The sequence below is a fragment of the Botrytis fragariae genome, assembly GCF_013461495.1.
Source record: "Botrytis fragariae strain BVB16 chromosome Unknown tig00000006, whole genome shotgun sequence".
Taxonomy (NCBI): domain Eukaryota; kingdom Fungi; phylum Ascomycota; class Leotiomycetes; order Helotiales; family Sclerotiniaceae; genus Botrytis; species Botrytis fragariae.
Window position 1 is genome coordinate 701,841 of NW_023500988.1, and position 16,828 is coordinate 718,668.

A 16,828-nucleotide genomic window follows, 5' to 3' on the forward strand; every position below is an offset into this window, starting at 1 on the left:
ATGTATGAAGAAGAAAGATGCCTCCACCAGTTGTACGATCCATGAATATATCCTCATACTTGCACACAATCCTGACATACTGAACAGACACCATCCCCCCATCGATTCGTGATTAAAAGACAATCCGGCCCTTCAGCTCCCCATCCACCTCCACGATCGCAACTCGCACAAGAATCAACTCCCCGTCCATCAAATACGCAACAATTCAATACCACTCCTCGTTTTACATTTTCCTCCACTCCAAAACCTAATGCTACGCAAAGTACAGGTGTACCATCATCCACACCCGTGGGACGATACTTAACCCCCGCTCGACAAAGTACAAAAACGAAAGAGAATATCGATGATCCTTCAGATGATTACCCCGCGCATGTTCCCCTTCACGATTCTATAGATACAAATGACGATTTCGATACCGCTATTAGATATTCCATTGAAGGTGAAGATGCAGACGAAGACCCAAAAGACTATGAAATAAATCCACGACCATCCAAACGGCGACGAATTTCTGTTTCTCCAGATATCGTCCTGGACGAAAATGATGATTTATTATCTTCTTCTCTGCCTATAATTTCTTCGCCGATTTCTCATCGACCTACTCAAATCTCGTCCACAGGTGGCAAACCTAAATTTCTTCTCTCAACTCCTGTGCCATCTACACCTCAATGTATTGCCCCGACGACTTTTCTCAAACCGCCTCGGTTTCGTCCGCCTGATCCTGCGGAATCGCATGGAGGTGGAGATCCTTTGCCTGAACAGTTTTCGCCGCATAAAAAGGGGAGACAATATCTGTCCGGGGGATTGGCAGCGGAAGTTAGAGATTGGTTGATTAATATTGATTCTGGGATTGGTGGCGTGCAAAAAGGGAAAGAGAGAAATAGAGAATGGGTGACGAAGATAAAGATAGAAGAGGTGAGGAGGGATGGAAGAGAAATGTGTTTAGTAAGGGGTAAACAGATGCGAGATGTGGATGGAGAGGAGGTTGTGGATGGTTTGGGGGAAGTTAGGGTTATGTTAGCTGGAGAGGGAATGGGGCTGGGGTTACAGAGGGGAATGGATGTAGATGCTGGGGGGATAGTGGGTATTAAGGGCCCGGTTTGGGAGATTGTGGTCGATGGAGCTAAATGGGGTGTTGGGGTGGAGTGGAAGGTATTAGGATAATGAGATGATATGATACGATGTGATATAACACCTTGGCCGAAGAAGGTGTATAATCGAACACGAATGTCCATGTATTAATTATTCGCCTACTACCTATTTGAAAATGTCTCGCCTAGCTATCCAACTAGTCGCATATAAAACAGCAGAAATCTAGCAACAAAACAAAACAAACCAGACCCCAATATATTAAATCTACCTAGGTATAATCAAAAAGCCCCGGACCCTCTTTCTCCTCAATTCTTTATTCCACCCCTCTCGGTGGCCGTCTCATAATAACATGTCTCGTGCTCCCCATCCCCTCACCCCCTTCATACCTATCCAACTGGATATCCATACCATGCACATCCACAAATCCATATTTGCGATAGAGACCGATACCCCATGGACTAGCACCCAATACTACTTGCAGGGATTTCTCATCTGCGAATTTGAGTCCTTGTTCGAGGAGGAGCGTGCCGATTCCGCGGCGTTGGTGCGACGGGTGGATGACGAGGATGTTGAGTTCTGGGGGAGGGTTAGTAGGGTTTAAGGGTAAAAGAAAAGGAGAAGAGGAGGGAATAGGAATTGAGGGTTTAGTGAGCCAAAGTAAAGGGATTATGGATAAATGGGAAGAGGAGGGAGAATATAAACGAGGAAAGAAACGAATAAAACATACTCAACCACTTTTCTCGCCCACAAGCTCCAAACATATACTCATCTCCCCTCACAAAAACGTCTTCACACAATTGAACATTACTCCCCTTCCCCCAAATCTCCTCCAACTCCTCTTTCGTCTTGATCCTCGTCTTCCCCTCCTCTTCTGATCCCGTCGGGGAATCCAAAGAACCTTCCTTCTCTCTATCTTCCCCTCCTTTCTCCTTCTCTTTCCCCATCTCCTCTCTACCCCCAAACTCCACCCCGCAACCCCCACAATCTCCTCCATCCCCCCACCCACCAATCCCAAAACAGCCTTACAATACCAACCTCCCTCTTCCTCTCCTCCTTTCTCCGCTTTATCAAGAAACTTCTCAAACTGTCTCTCGCGCATCTTCAAGGCTTCGGGACTTCCTCTCTCTTTCCCAAATGCCAAGTCGCTGAATTCATCTTCTTCAAATGCGAGATGTTCCAGGAGGGCTATGCGCGGGAGATCGGCTTTCGTGATGGGGAGAAGCGTGATTTGAACGTTGGTCTTATCATTGTAGTTGGGTTTTGAAGAAAGGGATGAGTTGGAATTTGCTATATTTATGGGATGAGGATGTGTGATGGCCATTGTGTACTAGATAGGTGATTATAAAATGCGTTGTGGAGATGCTGAGGGTAGAGTGTGTATGAAAGGAAGTGCGAAGTGTGACAATTGATCAATAACTAGATATATAGATGCAGATTTATAAACCATACAACATTTACCACTCCGTACTAGCACTTTCCAAATAAAGCAGATAGAGTAGAAATCAAAGCAAAGCAAAGCAAAGCAGAGCAAAGTAAAAACAAATATATCCAAAACAAACAAACAAAAGCAGCAAGAATAAGAATAAGAATAAGAATATATAAAACCAGTCCCATCCAATCCGTCTATTCGTCTGTCTATCAAAACCACAACCCCATCCCATCCCATCCCATCCCCAATACAAACATCTATCTGACCTACCTATCCCATCTACGTATCTCCTCCGCACCTAACCGAACTTTCAAGTTTCTTTCCATCCATCCATTCGTCTTTCTGGAAATACAATGACCTACCACACACACCAGTCTGCATGCATGATCTCATACCCATCCACACATAGCACACACCACACACCTACCCTATCCACTCACCGGGGTCCCACGCCGTCCCACGCCGTCCCACGCATTCACATGCAGGAACACCCGATCCAATCCAAAAATATCCAGCACCATGTATCCTAGCATCTACATCCGTATCCGTGTATGTGCACATCCATCCCAACTATCGGTGAAGCATTCATTCATTCATCCATCCATTGATTCATTCACTCCTAGTCCTCACCATATCACTCACCTGCCTAGTCCCGCTTCTCACCGAACCCATCAAAATCAAACTCTGTTTAATTGACGCAGGTGGACATCCATACATGGCTTGCTTGCAACTGTAACGGCTCGGGAAGCGGATTCGCGTTCCGGGGTTTGTGTACATATGTCCTTGCTCACATATTTACATACATAGGTAGACAATATCTATCTAATATCTGTAGCTAGCCGAACGAACTGTGCTGATGTGATGGTTTGTCGGTCTGAGAGTCTTACCGATTGAGTCAGTCACCGAGTACATCATACATTACACATCCATACATCACACATCACACACCATCCATCACATATTACACACCATTCATTTATTTATCCCAACTCCCAACTCCCAACAATCACCCTAGATCCCCATCCCCATCCCCATCCTCATTCCCATTCTCATTCCCATCCCCATCCCCAGCGAATCACACAAGATACAAATCTCGAACAATACCTCGATAAACTTCCATTTTCGTTTCCTTACCTTCTATGACTTGCTACCTAGATATCATTTATCATCCCGACCACCAAACCACCAAGCCCCATAGTTCCCAAGACTCAAGACCTTCTCGCCGGGACGGATTAGGAAGGTACATATACATAAACATTCATTGCACACAACACAACACAACACCACACTCGACATGGTACAATACAACACACTTGTCATGACATGAAAGCATTGAGCCTTAACTCCCGGTGAGCTTTTCAATTGTTCCTTTGTAATCATGATATCTGGTTGGTCAGAAAGCGAGGGAGGGAGAGAAGGAGAGAAGGAGGAGCGAGGTTCGAAACTTCAGGTAATCATAAGGTTAGACCTTTCGAAGTTCTAGATCTCTTATCTCTTATTTCCTATTTAATTCCAGATACAGGAGTAGTAAACAACATTTAAATCACCCGAACCGTGTCTATTGTCATGCACATCTATTGATCATCTTCACATGTGCATCCGCATGTTCAACGAGTCCAGAAAAGCATTGTTGATATCAATACCCCTTGAATTCATCTACTCGCTACGTCTACTCGCTAGACCTACGCCTTATGCTGACCAGATCCAGGAGCACTAGTCTGTTGTATGTCTCTAGTTATTTTATAATTTTCGGGTCTACGCCTCCTTCATCCCCTTTCGCTACCAATCCCCATCCCTCCATGCATTTTTCCATCCTCTGTATTGTTTCGTCTTCATATTCGTCTCCTCGTCTCCAATCGAAATTCATTCATCACCAGCTGTGTCCCGTTAAAAATCGAAAATAACCAACCGAGGCTGCCAACGCTTGCTGTTGAAGAAAATCCCACAGATAATAACCCTCAAGCTTTTAATCTCTGCATAGCCCATCCATAGTAACCCGCCTGCACCCATTCATACCATAACATGTTACCCTTTCGAGATCCTAATCTTTCCCCAATATGTAAGTACAAGTATATTCCTACTAGTATCAACTCTTCGATGAAGATTGCGTGTGCATGTCTCATCACCTCCCACCCTTGTCCATCCCTTTTGCTAGAAAGCCATTCCCCTACAATTCCAAATCATCACTGATACCAATATCAATACTAGCAATAATATCATCATCCATAAGGGGTCTCCTGAACCCTGGAACTCCTCCCTTCGAAGTCGTCTGCAGCCTACTAAAATTTGGTACCGGCAGTGCATCCTTCTTAGCCGCTAATTTAGGAGTATTATTGGTTGAAGTTCCACTGACTGGAGTAGCTGTTGCACTGTCCTTTCCACCAGTATGATCATGTTTAAAAGTAGCTCTAGTCTTGACACGACGTGAGTGATCTTCATCAACAATTTCTCCACGAGCAATTGCTGCTTCAGCTAGTCGTGCTGCACGACGTTCGTTAATTTGTGCTTGGCGTACTTCCTCGATGTTCTTACGACGGTTGGTTCGGTTGAGTTCGGCAAGTCGATCTTGTTGGGCGTGGACTGTCTTCTTCTTTGGCGTAGGCTTAAGTGTAGTGCCATAAGCTAATTTAGCACTTTCAAGTGCCTCGAGCTCTGAACGGTATTTCTCTTCCAGTTCGGTATTTCCAAGACTCTTCTGCTCCTTGATAGCGTTGTTGAGACGCGCACGTTCTGCTGTAGTCCATCTCTCGGTCAAAACACTCGACTTCTTCAACTTTGTTTGTAACTCCTCTTCAGTCCAAGGTCGGTTAACGAGAGCATTGATTTCTGCACACTTTTGCATCAACTTTGGCTTTGTTGGAACAGGTATGCCGTCTGCGATACAATTTTGCTTATATCTTTGCCATTCTGCCTCTGTAAATCTAGAATCTGAACAAGCAATGAAAGGCCATGATCTTTCAGATTTGCCGTGTGCAGCGATCACATATTGTGTTGTTGAGAATTGCTTCCCGTTAGCAGACATCATAGCATATGGTCTATCTTCTTTGAAGCCTAAAATAAGTTAGCTTGTGTTAATACAAGAATAATTCCAATGCATTAACCTTTAACAAGACCCATGCGGTAAAGGTTCTGATTCGTCTCCTTGTCAACACCAATATTTACCCGAACGAAGCATCCAGTAATAGCATCATCGAAGCCAGGATAGAAGCAGACCATGGCAAATCTACTTCTACCAACTCGAACTCGTTCAAGATCGTATAAAACTGCTGGCTCTGCATCACGGTAATCTGGAGATGCAGATCTCTTCTTTGATTTTGATGCTGTCCACTCAACCTCACTATCTTCATCAGATCCATCATCTGAATAATCGTCGCGATTATCTCTGCGACTATCACCTCCACGGCGCTCTTTGTCTTCTTCGCGGCGACGTTGGCGATCATTCTTCTCAGCTCTTGCGCGCTTGAGACTATCGATTCCAGTACTAGCTTCTCCAACTTTTCCACCACCCAGTTTGGTACGTTGGCGAGATGTCTTGCGCTGATTGTCGTCCAAATCTGCAGTACCCGCCTTGCGCTTTTTCTCTGCCTTCTTGTCCGCGGCATCACGACCATTCAAAAGTTGGCGAAGTACTCTGTTTTGTCGATCCCTCTCAATTTCTTGTGCACGATCAGCCAAGACCTGTTCACGTTCGATTTCAGGCATAGACATGATAGTTGCTTTATCAGAAGCGTTCATGAATCGACCTTCAAGAGGATAACGATCAGCATCATCGCGGAAACCTGGGCCATCAGAATCGGAATCGGATTCATCCATTGGGGCTGATCGTTCTGAACGAACAGATTCGTCACCAGAAGAACTGTTGTGAATCGTATTAGTATACTATATGGCTATATATGACTGCTGTAAGAATATCTCGCGATATCAATTTTTGCGAATTTGCGACAGGATAGCCACGGTAAAAGAACACTTACGCTTCACCCTCTTCTTCAGAATCATCATTTCGTCTACCTCCCTTCTTTCCTCCCTTCTTAGCTGAACTCTTCATATTTCCATTGCGATCGGGTGATGAAGAACTGTGCCTTCCGTCATTTGAAGCGACCTGCTCATCTCCCGAAGAATCATCTCCAGCAAGAGCGAGAAGTTCATCATCAATATCCGCCATTGTAAAATCTCGAATATAGCAAGTTTCGGTAAATATCGAGATTGCGATTGTAGATCAAAGACCCTGGGATCGTATGTTGTAGGAGTAAAAGGGTGGTTGTAATGAGATTCGACCGAAAGTGCGTAATTTATAGTTTATCCAAATGTCGTGAAGTAAAAGGTTATTAGTTGTTGAATTGTAAGTAGTAGATGTACGTGAGAGACTGATAGAAAAAGAAATCTATAGTATCTTCCGAGATATGTTTAAATGATTGAAGCGTATGTTTGAAATAAAGTGAATTGATGAATTTATATCTTTTGAGAACATAGAACATAAGAACATTACAGTAGAACAATTCAGCCTGCTCTCCTTGGTAGGACATTAGCGTGTCTCTAGCGCGGATTGCTTAGTCATCATCACGATAACGTAATGATAAGGCACATCATCGCACTAGTGAATCACCGAAGCTCCGGTGTTCTAGGCGTCATGGAAATGAGGGATGGAAATATTTCTGAGGTCATTTTATATATCTTATCACTCCCATCACTGTATTAGACTGATAGACAACTTGTACAAACCCCAACTACCAAAATGAATACATATAGACTTTCCAATCGTTCTGCTCGATCACTTTTCGCAACTCAATCGCCTCTCTATGATTTTTTGGCACCAAGTTTCATCAATTTACCCAGATCATCCCGCGTTATTCGCCAGCTCTCCACAACCCCGCCATCCTCTTCGGTTGCTTCTTCCAGTACCCCCTCACCCAATTCTCAAAATGCGCGCGAGCACCATACCACCAACCCATCCCATCCAGCCCCTCGATCTGGCGCAGAAGCCCTTCTCAACGCCTCTCCCTCAAATAAGCCACTGACCCAATCCCAAAAAGATTTCCTCACCAGCGCCCTGCGTGTCAACCAAGCCGGCGAGCTCGCCGCAACCCTGATCTACACCGCGCAAACCCCTCCAATCACAAATGCACACCCTCATTTGCGTCCCCTAATGGCGCACATGTATGATCAAGAAGCCGGACACTTTGCCACCTTCAATCATCTACTCGCTAAACATCGCATACGTCCAACCGCATTGACACCCGTCTGGTCACTAGCTGCATCGGCTTTAGGATGGGGAACTGGATTGATGGGACGAGAAGCGGCAATGGCATGTACAGAGGCCGTGGAGACGGAGATTGGGACGCATTATAATGAGCAGGTGCAGGTGTTATTGGAGATGAAGACGCAGATGGAGGCAAGGGGTGAGGAATTGGGAGAGGAGTTGACGGAATTGTTGGAGACTATTAGGAGGATTCGGGATGAGGAACTAGAACATTTAGACCATGCCGTTGAACATGATGCGAAGAAAGCTGTGCCTCACGAACTGTTGACTGGCGTTATTAGAGCGGGGTGTAGAGGGGCAATTTGGGTTAGCGAGAGGGTATGATGCGATGTCCGATAAATGTACAAATATTGGGTACACACTGTTGTACAGAGTGATAGGGTTTATATTTGATAGAGAGATTTATACGATTAATCTAAGTGTAGTACCATACAAGCTTTTTCGACAAAATAGACCACTGAAATAAAATGAACTCCAATCTCCATTGCTTTCTTCCTATGCTAGAAATCTGTACGGAAGCGCCGTCCCATGAGAATGCTCCTCTTTGTTATATTATAAGCTGTACACAAATGAAATGAAATATACAAGGCGCTATCTAGCGTTGCCATTAAATACTAGTTACTATTTCAAGGGTTAGCGAATGTCGACTGTAATTCAAGGAGAAATTTCAACTTACTAAATTTGTAGAGGAGCAACTTGGTCGACTTGGTAAAGCCAGTTGGAGTTGAGTTCTTCCTTGATAAGCCAATCGTAAGGAAATACGACAAGATGACCTTGAATCATCGCCAATAGATCCTCAACATCCTCAGTAGAGAGCAGGTCATCGCTTCCCGAGAATCCCTTGCGGCTACCCCTTGTAGTACCGCGACGTCTCTTTCTAACTGATCCAGTTTGATTCATGGAACTGTTATTTTCTCTTCTATCGCCGTTGGGTGTTGGTGTCGTAGAGAAAGTGGTCTTGCGGGTACTAGCTTGAGAAGTTGTCCCATTAGTGGGAGGCACTCCCAAAGCAGTAGCGTCGAGAGCAGGGAATGCTTCGTTGCCAGTTGGTCCAATGGGAGATACTGCTTCATTACGAGCAGCAGTTTTCTCGTCAACCCCGTCATATTGACCCAAGCGACTCTCATCAGATGTATTGATGGCTGCTCGAGCATCGTGTTCTGCATTAGCGGTAGCAACCCATTCAGATACTGTTCCAAGAGGATGAGTGCCCCCTTGACTATTGGGTTTTAGCTTCTCGGAAAGAGGATTTCCGACTGAGCTTGAACCTGGAGGTCCATGTCGACTGGTCGCATCTTGTCCCTCTCGCTCATTAGTCTTTCCACCTCCTTGTGCTTGTACAAATCTTTCTGCATAAGCAACGAATTCTCTATACTCATGCCAATTCGTTACTTCACTATCTGGATTACACCTGAAGACTCTGCGATAGATCTTAGTATTGTTTTCGGCGATCTGTTGCCAAATTTCTTCCGCGAAAGCATCGTTCAATGGATCACGCATACAGTCTTTATGTACTTGCGCCATCTTTATGTCGGCCGTTAAAGGATTGAAAGGTTTGGGCACAGTATTTCCGGAAGCATCTATGGTTATAGGTGGACCACCAATATCGGTATCATCCATGATTGGTAACGCAGGTAATTGAGAAAGTTGCGAGAGACCAAGCTGCTCTGTCGTTCTCCTCACCAACTGAGGAGGAGGCGGCAATCCATTGTAGCCTTCTCCACTATCCGAGCTATTCTTTCTTGGAGGTGGCACAGATCGAGCATGAGGTCTCTTAGGTTGGCTCAAAGTACCCTTGCCTTCTGGAGCAACATCAGTGACTAGCACTTCGCGACCGCCTTCGACTAGAACAGAATCTCTACCCCTCGTCTGTCCTGTTTGTGATAGAGATTTCAGTTTATCGGTTCCGTCACCGTCCACATCTGCTGCATGAGCCGCGTTATTTGTAACTCTTTTATCTGTTGTCAATGGCTTGAACTTTTCGGGTTGTATATTGGGGTTGCCTTCTTGTTCCCAATCAACATCGTGATTGAAGCTGCGTATATTCTCATTCAAAGTAACACGGGTAGAGAATTCATTAGAAACCCCCTTGGCCGGCGATGGGCTACCGTCGCTACCATCTTCTTCCTCGTCGTCATATATCCCATCCATCTGTGCTTTGAATTCTTCTTCTTCACGGTCCAACTCATGAGTCTTTTCATCTTCCATAATCTCATCCACATCCAATCCCAAATGTTCTCGCATAAGACGCATGCGTAATTCATGGGCAAATTTTCCAACAAGATATGGTTTACCATCCATTGTCGACCATATCATATCAGTATCTCGAACAACGGCTGCAGTTTCCGAGTCTCTGTTACCCAACATAGATCTCTCGTTGATATTAGCAGAACCAATCAAGGCAATTCTATCATCCACAATGATGACCTTGGCGTGAATGTACAATTGCTCTGTAACGACCATCTTCTTTGGACCGATTCGACCCCATGTTCTGAGACTGTAGAATTGTACAAATTCCTCAGGATCAATACCTTGACTCTTTAATCGTCCAAATATAGACCCATCGCCACGACAGATACTTCGGAATTGACATTGCATGATCAAGCGCACACTTGTTCCCTCGGGTTCGTCCACTGTATTCTGGAATCCAGGCATAAGTGGTATGAGAATCATGCATCTCCAACTCTCATTGTTTCGATAAGCGCGTATAGCACGCTCTACAATTGCATCACCAATCTTGTTGACAATCTTTACATTCATCGTCTCACAACTTGTGATAAAGAATTGATTCTCCATGTAGACAAAATGATCCGACTCTTCAATCATCTTGCAATAAGCAGTCATGATACTATGCTCGGTATCTGTAAGACCTAGGGACCAATCACAAGCTGAACGCAAGATCTGAACTTCACAAGTTCCAGTGAGACCAAGATCTTCCAGTTCGGCCTGGTTGTAATCAGGAGGCGGAAGAAGGAAGGGTGTTGGCCTTGTAGGTGTACGGCCTCTAAGCACATAGTTCCATCTTTGCACGAAGTGCCTGGTCAAATCTCTAGCAGGTTGACCGGCGACTTGCATAGCAACATCGTGCCAAGGCATCCGAGGAGTCTTGGAACGATCATACATTTCTGCATAAGGTTCGTTGAGTTTGTAGAAATCTTGAACACGTGGGTTGGAATAATCTTTTCCTGGCCAGAGCTGGCAATGATCAGCATCTTTGGGCGAATCAGAATGCTCAAAACCTGTAGGTTTATCATCCACCACAGTATGCTGAGGAGTATCCCAACGACCAAAACAAAGATCGATACCTCCAACAAAGGCAACTATGTGATCGACGATACAAATCTTTTCGTGATGCGCAAAGAAGAATTGATTTTTCTTGAACTGATTGGGCGATCGTTGTACGAAAATATTTGGGTGCAAATCCAACATAGAAAACTTTGTAAATTCAGAATCGATAGGAATGGCAGCCTCAACATTTCTGTAAACAATGATGAAAACCTTGACTCCTTCTCTGGCTTTCCTCTGTAGCAAACGATCAAGTCTCCATTTCTGACTGATAGCAGCAGGTCTTCGCATGTAAAGTTGAGGACTGAGCCACCAATCGTGAATATAAATCACATCCTTTGCTTCATTGATTGCTCGAGAAACATTCCACATGTAGTCACGACCATCTACAAGCCATTGCGCAGTGACCCCAGTTCTCACTGGAGCGAAACTACCAAATCTATGTTCCTTCGCCCATGGTGTGTTAGCGGCCATGAAGTTTAACGACTCCTCGAATTGTCTGAGTTGACGTTCATTCTTGGCCAGTAACTTGATCTTGCGCTCGGAATTCTGAAGTTTGAGACTATGGTGTTGTGGGTGCTTAGCAGATCTACCCGCTTGTGAAACTTCCTCTTTCACTTTCGCTTTTCCGTTGCCTATCTCAGATATCTTTCTCCTCTTCTTCTGTATTCCGAACTTTCCATCCACCAGATACACATCATAGATGTGCATGTTTTCTGGCGACTCAACACACACAAGATAACTGTGTCTAACCAAAAACCATTTTGGAGAATGACGGTCGAAAAAGTTATTAGGCGTAAGTATTCTCCTGACATCTAGCCCCTTTGCCGATTGAATAGCAAGATAACCTTCCTTTCCATGGTAGCTACCTTCAGCAGCCAAACGTACGCCCATCGAAGATAATTCCAGAAATCTACACAGGCGATTACTATCCGCTCTGAAGATGAGCCATCGAATCATTTCTTGAAGATATTGTTCCAATCTTCTTCGCTGACGCTCATTGAATATCCTCTTCTGCTTTTCGGCACTGACTGCATTACCGCTAGCATCCAAGATGGCACGGGTACTTTTTCGTGCCGCACTCATAGATGGACGCCTCTTGATCTTCCGTTTTGGTTCTGCCTCGCTTTGCGTGGCCTCACCGTGGGTTATGTCACCGTGAGTCGCCTCGCCGGCTGTTTCTTCCGCACGAACATTATCGGCCTCATCTTCATCACTTTCTCCTAGCCCTCGAACACCTCTGAAGTAGGGGAATGCGGATTTTGGAAATCTTGGTTGCTTTGGTCGCGCGTGGGCTTCGTTCCCTAAGTACTTATCACTATTTCCTTGGAGCTTGTAACGTAAATGTAGATTGGCGAAGTCCTTGAGGGAACGATGAATTATCCATTTCATTCGATTTGGACCGCTTCCGTATTCAAGCTCAATTCGGAAAACTAGATGCCTCTCCGAGTCATCTGCATCCTCGTCGGTGGGTTTGCTGTCCGTGATCTCAATTTTGAGTTGCTCAAGAAGGACTGGAATTCTCTTATTTCCATGCTCATCGCGTTGCATCATGCTAGCAAACATAAGCACTGCAGGGGCGCCAGCCCGTAATTCCGCCATGAGTTCAGTAGATTTAAGATAGTCAACCTTGTCTTCCTTCTTGGCTTTGCCAGCAAAGAATTTCATGCTATGCTTTAGCATCCGCCATTTCTGAGTGCCAAAAGTACTAGCTCTTTCTGCGCCAAAATACCCCGGTCTTCTAGGTGTTTGCGCTTCGCCCTCACTCTGTCCCCCAAGTCCTGTCACTCTTCTGAATTGACTTGGTCTCTTTGATCTTGCGCCATCAACATTTGCAAAATCTTGTGCTTGTGGCGAAGTATCAGGAATTGATCCTCGACCTGGCATCCATGAACTTCCTCGTCGCCATGCACTTTTCCCGTTGAAACGATCACGCCCTTCGCCTTCTGATAAATGGCCCCTTTGTTCCAAAGACCCATCGGTTGTCCGCCTACCCAAGAAAAATGACCGACTTCCACCTGGGGAATCCGATGGTCCAGCACGAAACCTGGGTGTATTGGGCGCACTGTCTTCTTCCTGTGGTCTTCTCGTTCGGCGTTTCTTTCTTATGCGCGCTGGTTGATTGAATGTACCCTCATCTGCTGTTTCTTCCGCATCTGCATCACTGCTTTCCTCGTGCAATGTTTGTGGGATATTCGTAGCAATGGGTGTTGTTCCAAGTCCTTCATCGAAATAATTCGTAGGTGTGCTTTGACTTCTGCCATGCCCTTGCATTCCACTTGGGGTAGCTAACGCCTTCAATTTCGACATTATAGATGCACCCCTCCTATCCTTCGCAGGCGTGTCATTGTCTTCTATACCCCATGAATCTTGTCGTGCAGAATTCGGAGGTTCAACAGTCGTCATATCTCTAGCGAATGACACACTGCGTCTGCCGGGTGGAGTTGATATACCGTTCGTTACGGAATGGCTCTCATGAGGAAATGAAGATGGGGGAGGAACAGGAGAAAAGCTGGCGCCCGCATTATTGGCAGATGTTCCAGGTGAGATAGCATCTGACGTGGAAGCTATGGGAGTATGATGTGGAACGCCACCATTCATATAATCGACTGCCTCTTCAGAGATATTGCTCGCTGCATTTGAGGTCGGTGTAGGTATAGCCAGATTGAGTGAATTTCCAGGCTTCTCAGAACTCACAGTCCGTAGACCCGATGGTCGTACAGTTGTAGCTCCATTTCCATGAGTATTTAAAGGCGATTGTGAGCGTGGAGTTCGTGTCGATGGTGAAATTGAGCCTGTTGTGCTTTGTGCCATTGTGAACTCTAGGTTCTGGTGGTAGGGGGATTCTTTCTGGAAGTAATCTCGATTTCCTACAAGCTGAGGTCCGGTAAGGACAATATCGTGCTATTAGATGTATATCGCAAAGTTCATTGTGAGCAATTATGTTGTAAGTTGTAGAGTTTCTTCGAATCGGATACCCTTTCAAGGTTGTGAATACAATATTGAACGTTCCAAGGGTGTGCGAGTTTGGTTGATTTTGAGGGGGGACCAAGGTACGGGTCTGTTGATCGTTTCCAATTGATTGAATTATTCGAAAGCTCAGTTACCAACCTAGATACTCGAGTCGATAGGTAGGTAGTGAACAGAGTAATAGGTACCTATATCGATTGAAAGAATGAGCAAGAGATTTGACAATTGAAAATGTTTCTAATGTACCTACTCGAGTACGAAGGATGTATCTTGCAAACGGTAGGTATACTCGAAGAATAATTAAAAGTCGATCAGGGATTTTGTATTATTAGAATTCCTGGCTCCTGGGTGGTATTCCAAAGAAAATAGGGAGCCAATCTCCCAGGGATTACTGTTAGATACATAGGAAATGACGTTTGACTAGGGGTCACCGTACACCGTCGATCCCCTTTAAATCGTTTTACCATTTGCCGCGCCTTCTTCGTCTTCTAGAAAAAGATGTACCTAGGTATTGGGTGATCGAGTGCATAGTATATGTACATAGGTAGGTAATAGATGTATGCATCTATACATCCATACAACCTCTTCATTTGATAAACATTTCCATCCTCAAGTACTGCCTGCCTAGGTACATGATCAAATTTGAACAATGTCTGGGGAAGACACAGGGAGAGGAGGGAGACATCTGCAAACTACTTATTATATTGACTAATTCAACCAGATAGACCCCTTGCCATGAGTAAGTGGAGTGAAGATCTGAAAGATTAAAAGATCTTGCATTGCATTCACAACCCCACTCTTTCTTTTGTCCTACACCACCTTGTTAACCTTGATAATCTTCTCATCCGAGCTTGATAGCTTTGTTCAAACGGGTGTTCGCTTCCCCATCTAGCTTTCAATACATGCCCAGTACTCGAACATATATCAGGATTCGCTTCAAACATCATGGCTACCCCTAACCCCCTTGAAGACGCTCCTCCAGCTATCTCTATATCAGAAAAAACCTTTCACATCGCTGGTATCCTGACAACCATTTATGGTCTCGAGGAAATATCTCCATCATGTACATCCATATCATGTCTCTGGCTTCTTCACCCACGACTCCAAACCAAGAAAATCATGGAAAACGTAGCTTCGACTTGTATTCAAGAATGGAATCAACAATCGGGTTCTAATCGAACGGTTGGTTTGATCGCGGTTGCTTTTGATCAAAGAAATCATGGAAGCAGAGAAGTCAATGCTTTAGCAAATGAATCGTGGAGAGACGGTAATGAAACTCATGCTCAAGATATGTTCAGGTTCGACACCTTGTCGTATTCGTGTGTTGAAAATGGCTTATTCAATATAGTATATTTCATGGAACGGCAATGGATACAAGTCTCCTGATAGATCATTTACCTTCCTACATCTTCAATACCAGAGATTCCCCTTCCATCGACCAACATCTTGTCTTGGGTATCTCTCTCGGAGGGCACTCAGCATGGCAAGTTCTGTTTGCTGATCCTCGAGTCACTGCTGGTGTTGTGATTATTGGATGTCCTGACTACATGCGTAAGTCTGCTTTCATAAATACTAGAATCCAAAAAGATTTATGACATGTTGCATGATCGAACATGTGCGTCTTCACGCTAGACTTTACCACAGACTTGATTAACCAGAGTATCCGGAGATAAGCTGTTTCCATTTTTGGTACGAAGAGGAGATCCTCAAGTGAGCCATGCATTCGGGAAGAAAATGCTCCAAACTCATCCAAAAATGGTCAAGAGTTATCCTCCCAACGTTAATGCATGTGTTGAAATCTCAAGATCAATCTGGGAATAGTTACCCAATAACCGCGTGATATCACAAAACAAACTCAGCAAGCAGTAAACACTGTCGATAATAGAGTCAAGCGAAGAAGGAAAAAGCAGATTCGCTCCTACACAAACAATCCTCTACACATACAAAAACAGGAGAATATACACACACCCACACACACACATAAACCAGCCAACCACTCAGCCCCTACTAACACCCACCCCAGGAATAATGACCGATCGAGCGCGTCTCTCCAAACTCCTCACCTACACCTCCACCTCTCCCCCCGGCATCTCCTTCCCAGGCAGCAAAGACTTTCCCCCCGCCCTGATTTCCAGTCTCCAAAAATGGGACCCCGCATCTATCCTCTTCGGAACATCCCCCATCCCCTCCACCTCCCCACCATCTCCTCAAGCCCAATCCCTCTACACACCCATCCTCACCCAAAAACTCACCCACAAACGCATTCTCGTCTGCTCCGGCGCCGACGACAAATTAGTCCCCTATCATTGTTCTACCCCCTTTCTACAGTTTCTAAAGAATGCCACCGATGCGCAGACAGGATGGTGGAAGGAAGGAGATTTGTTCTTGGATGATAGAGTGTATCCTGGGGTAGGCCATGCGTTTAGTAAGGATATGCTAGGTGATACGGCGAAATTTGTGAATGAGACGCTGGCTGGGAAGATGAGGGAGGCTACGGGTAGTCAGGCGAAGATTTAGTTTGGTGGGTGGGTGGGTGGAAGGAGGAAGGTAAGTGAAAGAGGGGACTGTTAGGCTATACTGTGGAAATTGATAGATAGAGATGCCTCCTAGGTAGATTGACTCTTTTAAGTATCTGTCTATCTTTTTTTTTGAAATTTATACCAGTTGTGCTAGCACTTTTCCTTTTGTCATCTCTTTTACTACTTCATTTCGCTCATCACTATATACTAAGTATTGAAGTCACAATTACTTTCCTCAACATTCAAGAGAATAGTTGTACAAGTATAATTGATTGATTA

General features: G+C 44.8%; 6 protein-coding genes across 6 annotated transcripts; 3 read left to right on the forward strand and 3 right to left on the reverse strand.

Moving 5' to 3' along the window:
- Window positions 1-17: 17 nt before the first annotated feature.
- Window positions 18-1,161, forward strand: Bfra_001393 (uncharacterized protein; the record flags this gene model as incomplete). Its single annotated transcript, XM_037331824.1, has 2 exons — window positions 18-32; window positions 88-1,161. The coding sequence occupies 2 exons, from the start codon at window positions 18-20 to the stop codon at window positions 1,159-1,161; spliced, it is 1,089 nt and encodes a 362-aa protein (XP_037195978.1).
- Window positions 1,162-1,402: 241 nt separating this feature from the next.
- Window positions 1,403-2,410, reverse strand: Bfra_001394 (putative gnat family protein; the record flags this gene model as incomplete). The annotated part of the gene is made up of 3 exons (XM_037331825.1): window positions 1,403-1,665; window positions 1,817-2,033; window positions 2,096-2,410. 3 exons carry the CDS (start codon window positions 2,408-2,410, stop codon window positions 1,403-1,405), a joined length of 795 nt encoding a protein of 264 aa, XP_037195979.1.
- Window positions 2,411-4,685: 2,275 nt separating this feature from the next.
- On the reverse strand, window positions 4,686-6,680 carry Bfra_001395 (putative rna polymerase 2 transcription elongation factor protein; the record flags this gene model as incomplete). Its single annotated transcript, XM_037331826.1, has 3 exons — window positions 4,686-5,569; window positions 5,620-6,374; window positions 6,490-6,680. 3 exons carry the CDS (start codon window positions 6,678-6,680, stop codon window positions 4,686-4,688), a joined length of 1,830 nt encoding a protein of 609 aa, XP_037195980.1.
- Window positions 6,681-7,250: 570 nt separating this feature from the next.
- Bfra_001396 (putative catabolite repression protein cat5 protein) lies at window positions 7,251-8,099 on the forward strand (the record flags this gene model as incomplete). The annotated part of the gene is made up of 1 exon (XM_037331827.1): window positions 7,251-8,099. One exon carries the CDS (start codon window positions 7,251-7,253, stop codon window positions 8,097-8,099), a length of 849 nt encoding a protein of 282 aa, XP_037195981.1.
- Window positions 8,100-8,389: 290 nt separating this feature from the next.
- Bfra_001397 (putative phospholipase d1 protein) lies at window positions 8,390-13,874 on the reverse strand (the record flags this gene model as incomplete). The annotated part of the gene is made up of 2 exons (XM_037331828.1): window positions 8,390-8,396; window positions 8,452-13,874. 2 exons carry the CDS (start codon window positions 13,872-13,874, stop codon window positions 8,390-8,392), a joined length of 5,430 nt encoding a protein of 1,809 aa, XP_037195982.1.
- Window positions 13,875-14,975: 1,101 nt separating this feature from the next.
- On the forward strand, window positions 14,976-16,547 carry Bfra_001398 (uncharacterized protein; the record flags this gene model as incomplete). Its single annotated transcript, XM_037331829.1, has 3 exons — window positions 14,976-15,328; window positions 15,379-15,581; window positions 16,054-16,547. The coding sequence occupies 3 exons, from the start codon at window positions 14,976-14,978 to the stop codon at window positions 16,545-16,547; spliced, it is 1,050 nt and encodes a 349-aa protein (XP_037195983.1).
- Window positions 16,548-16,828: the final 281 nt, after the last annotated feature.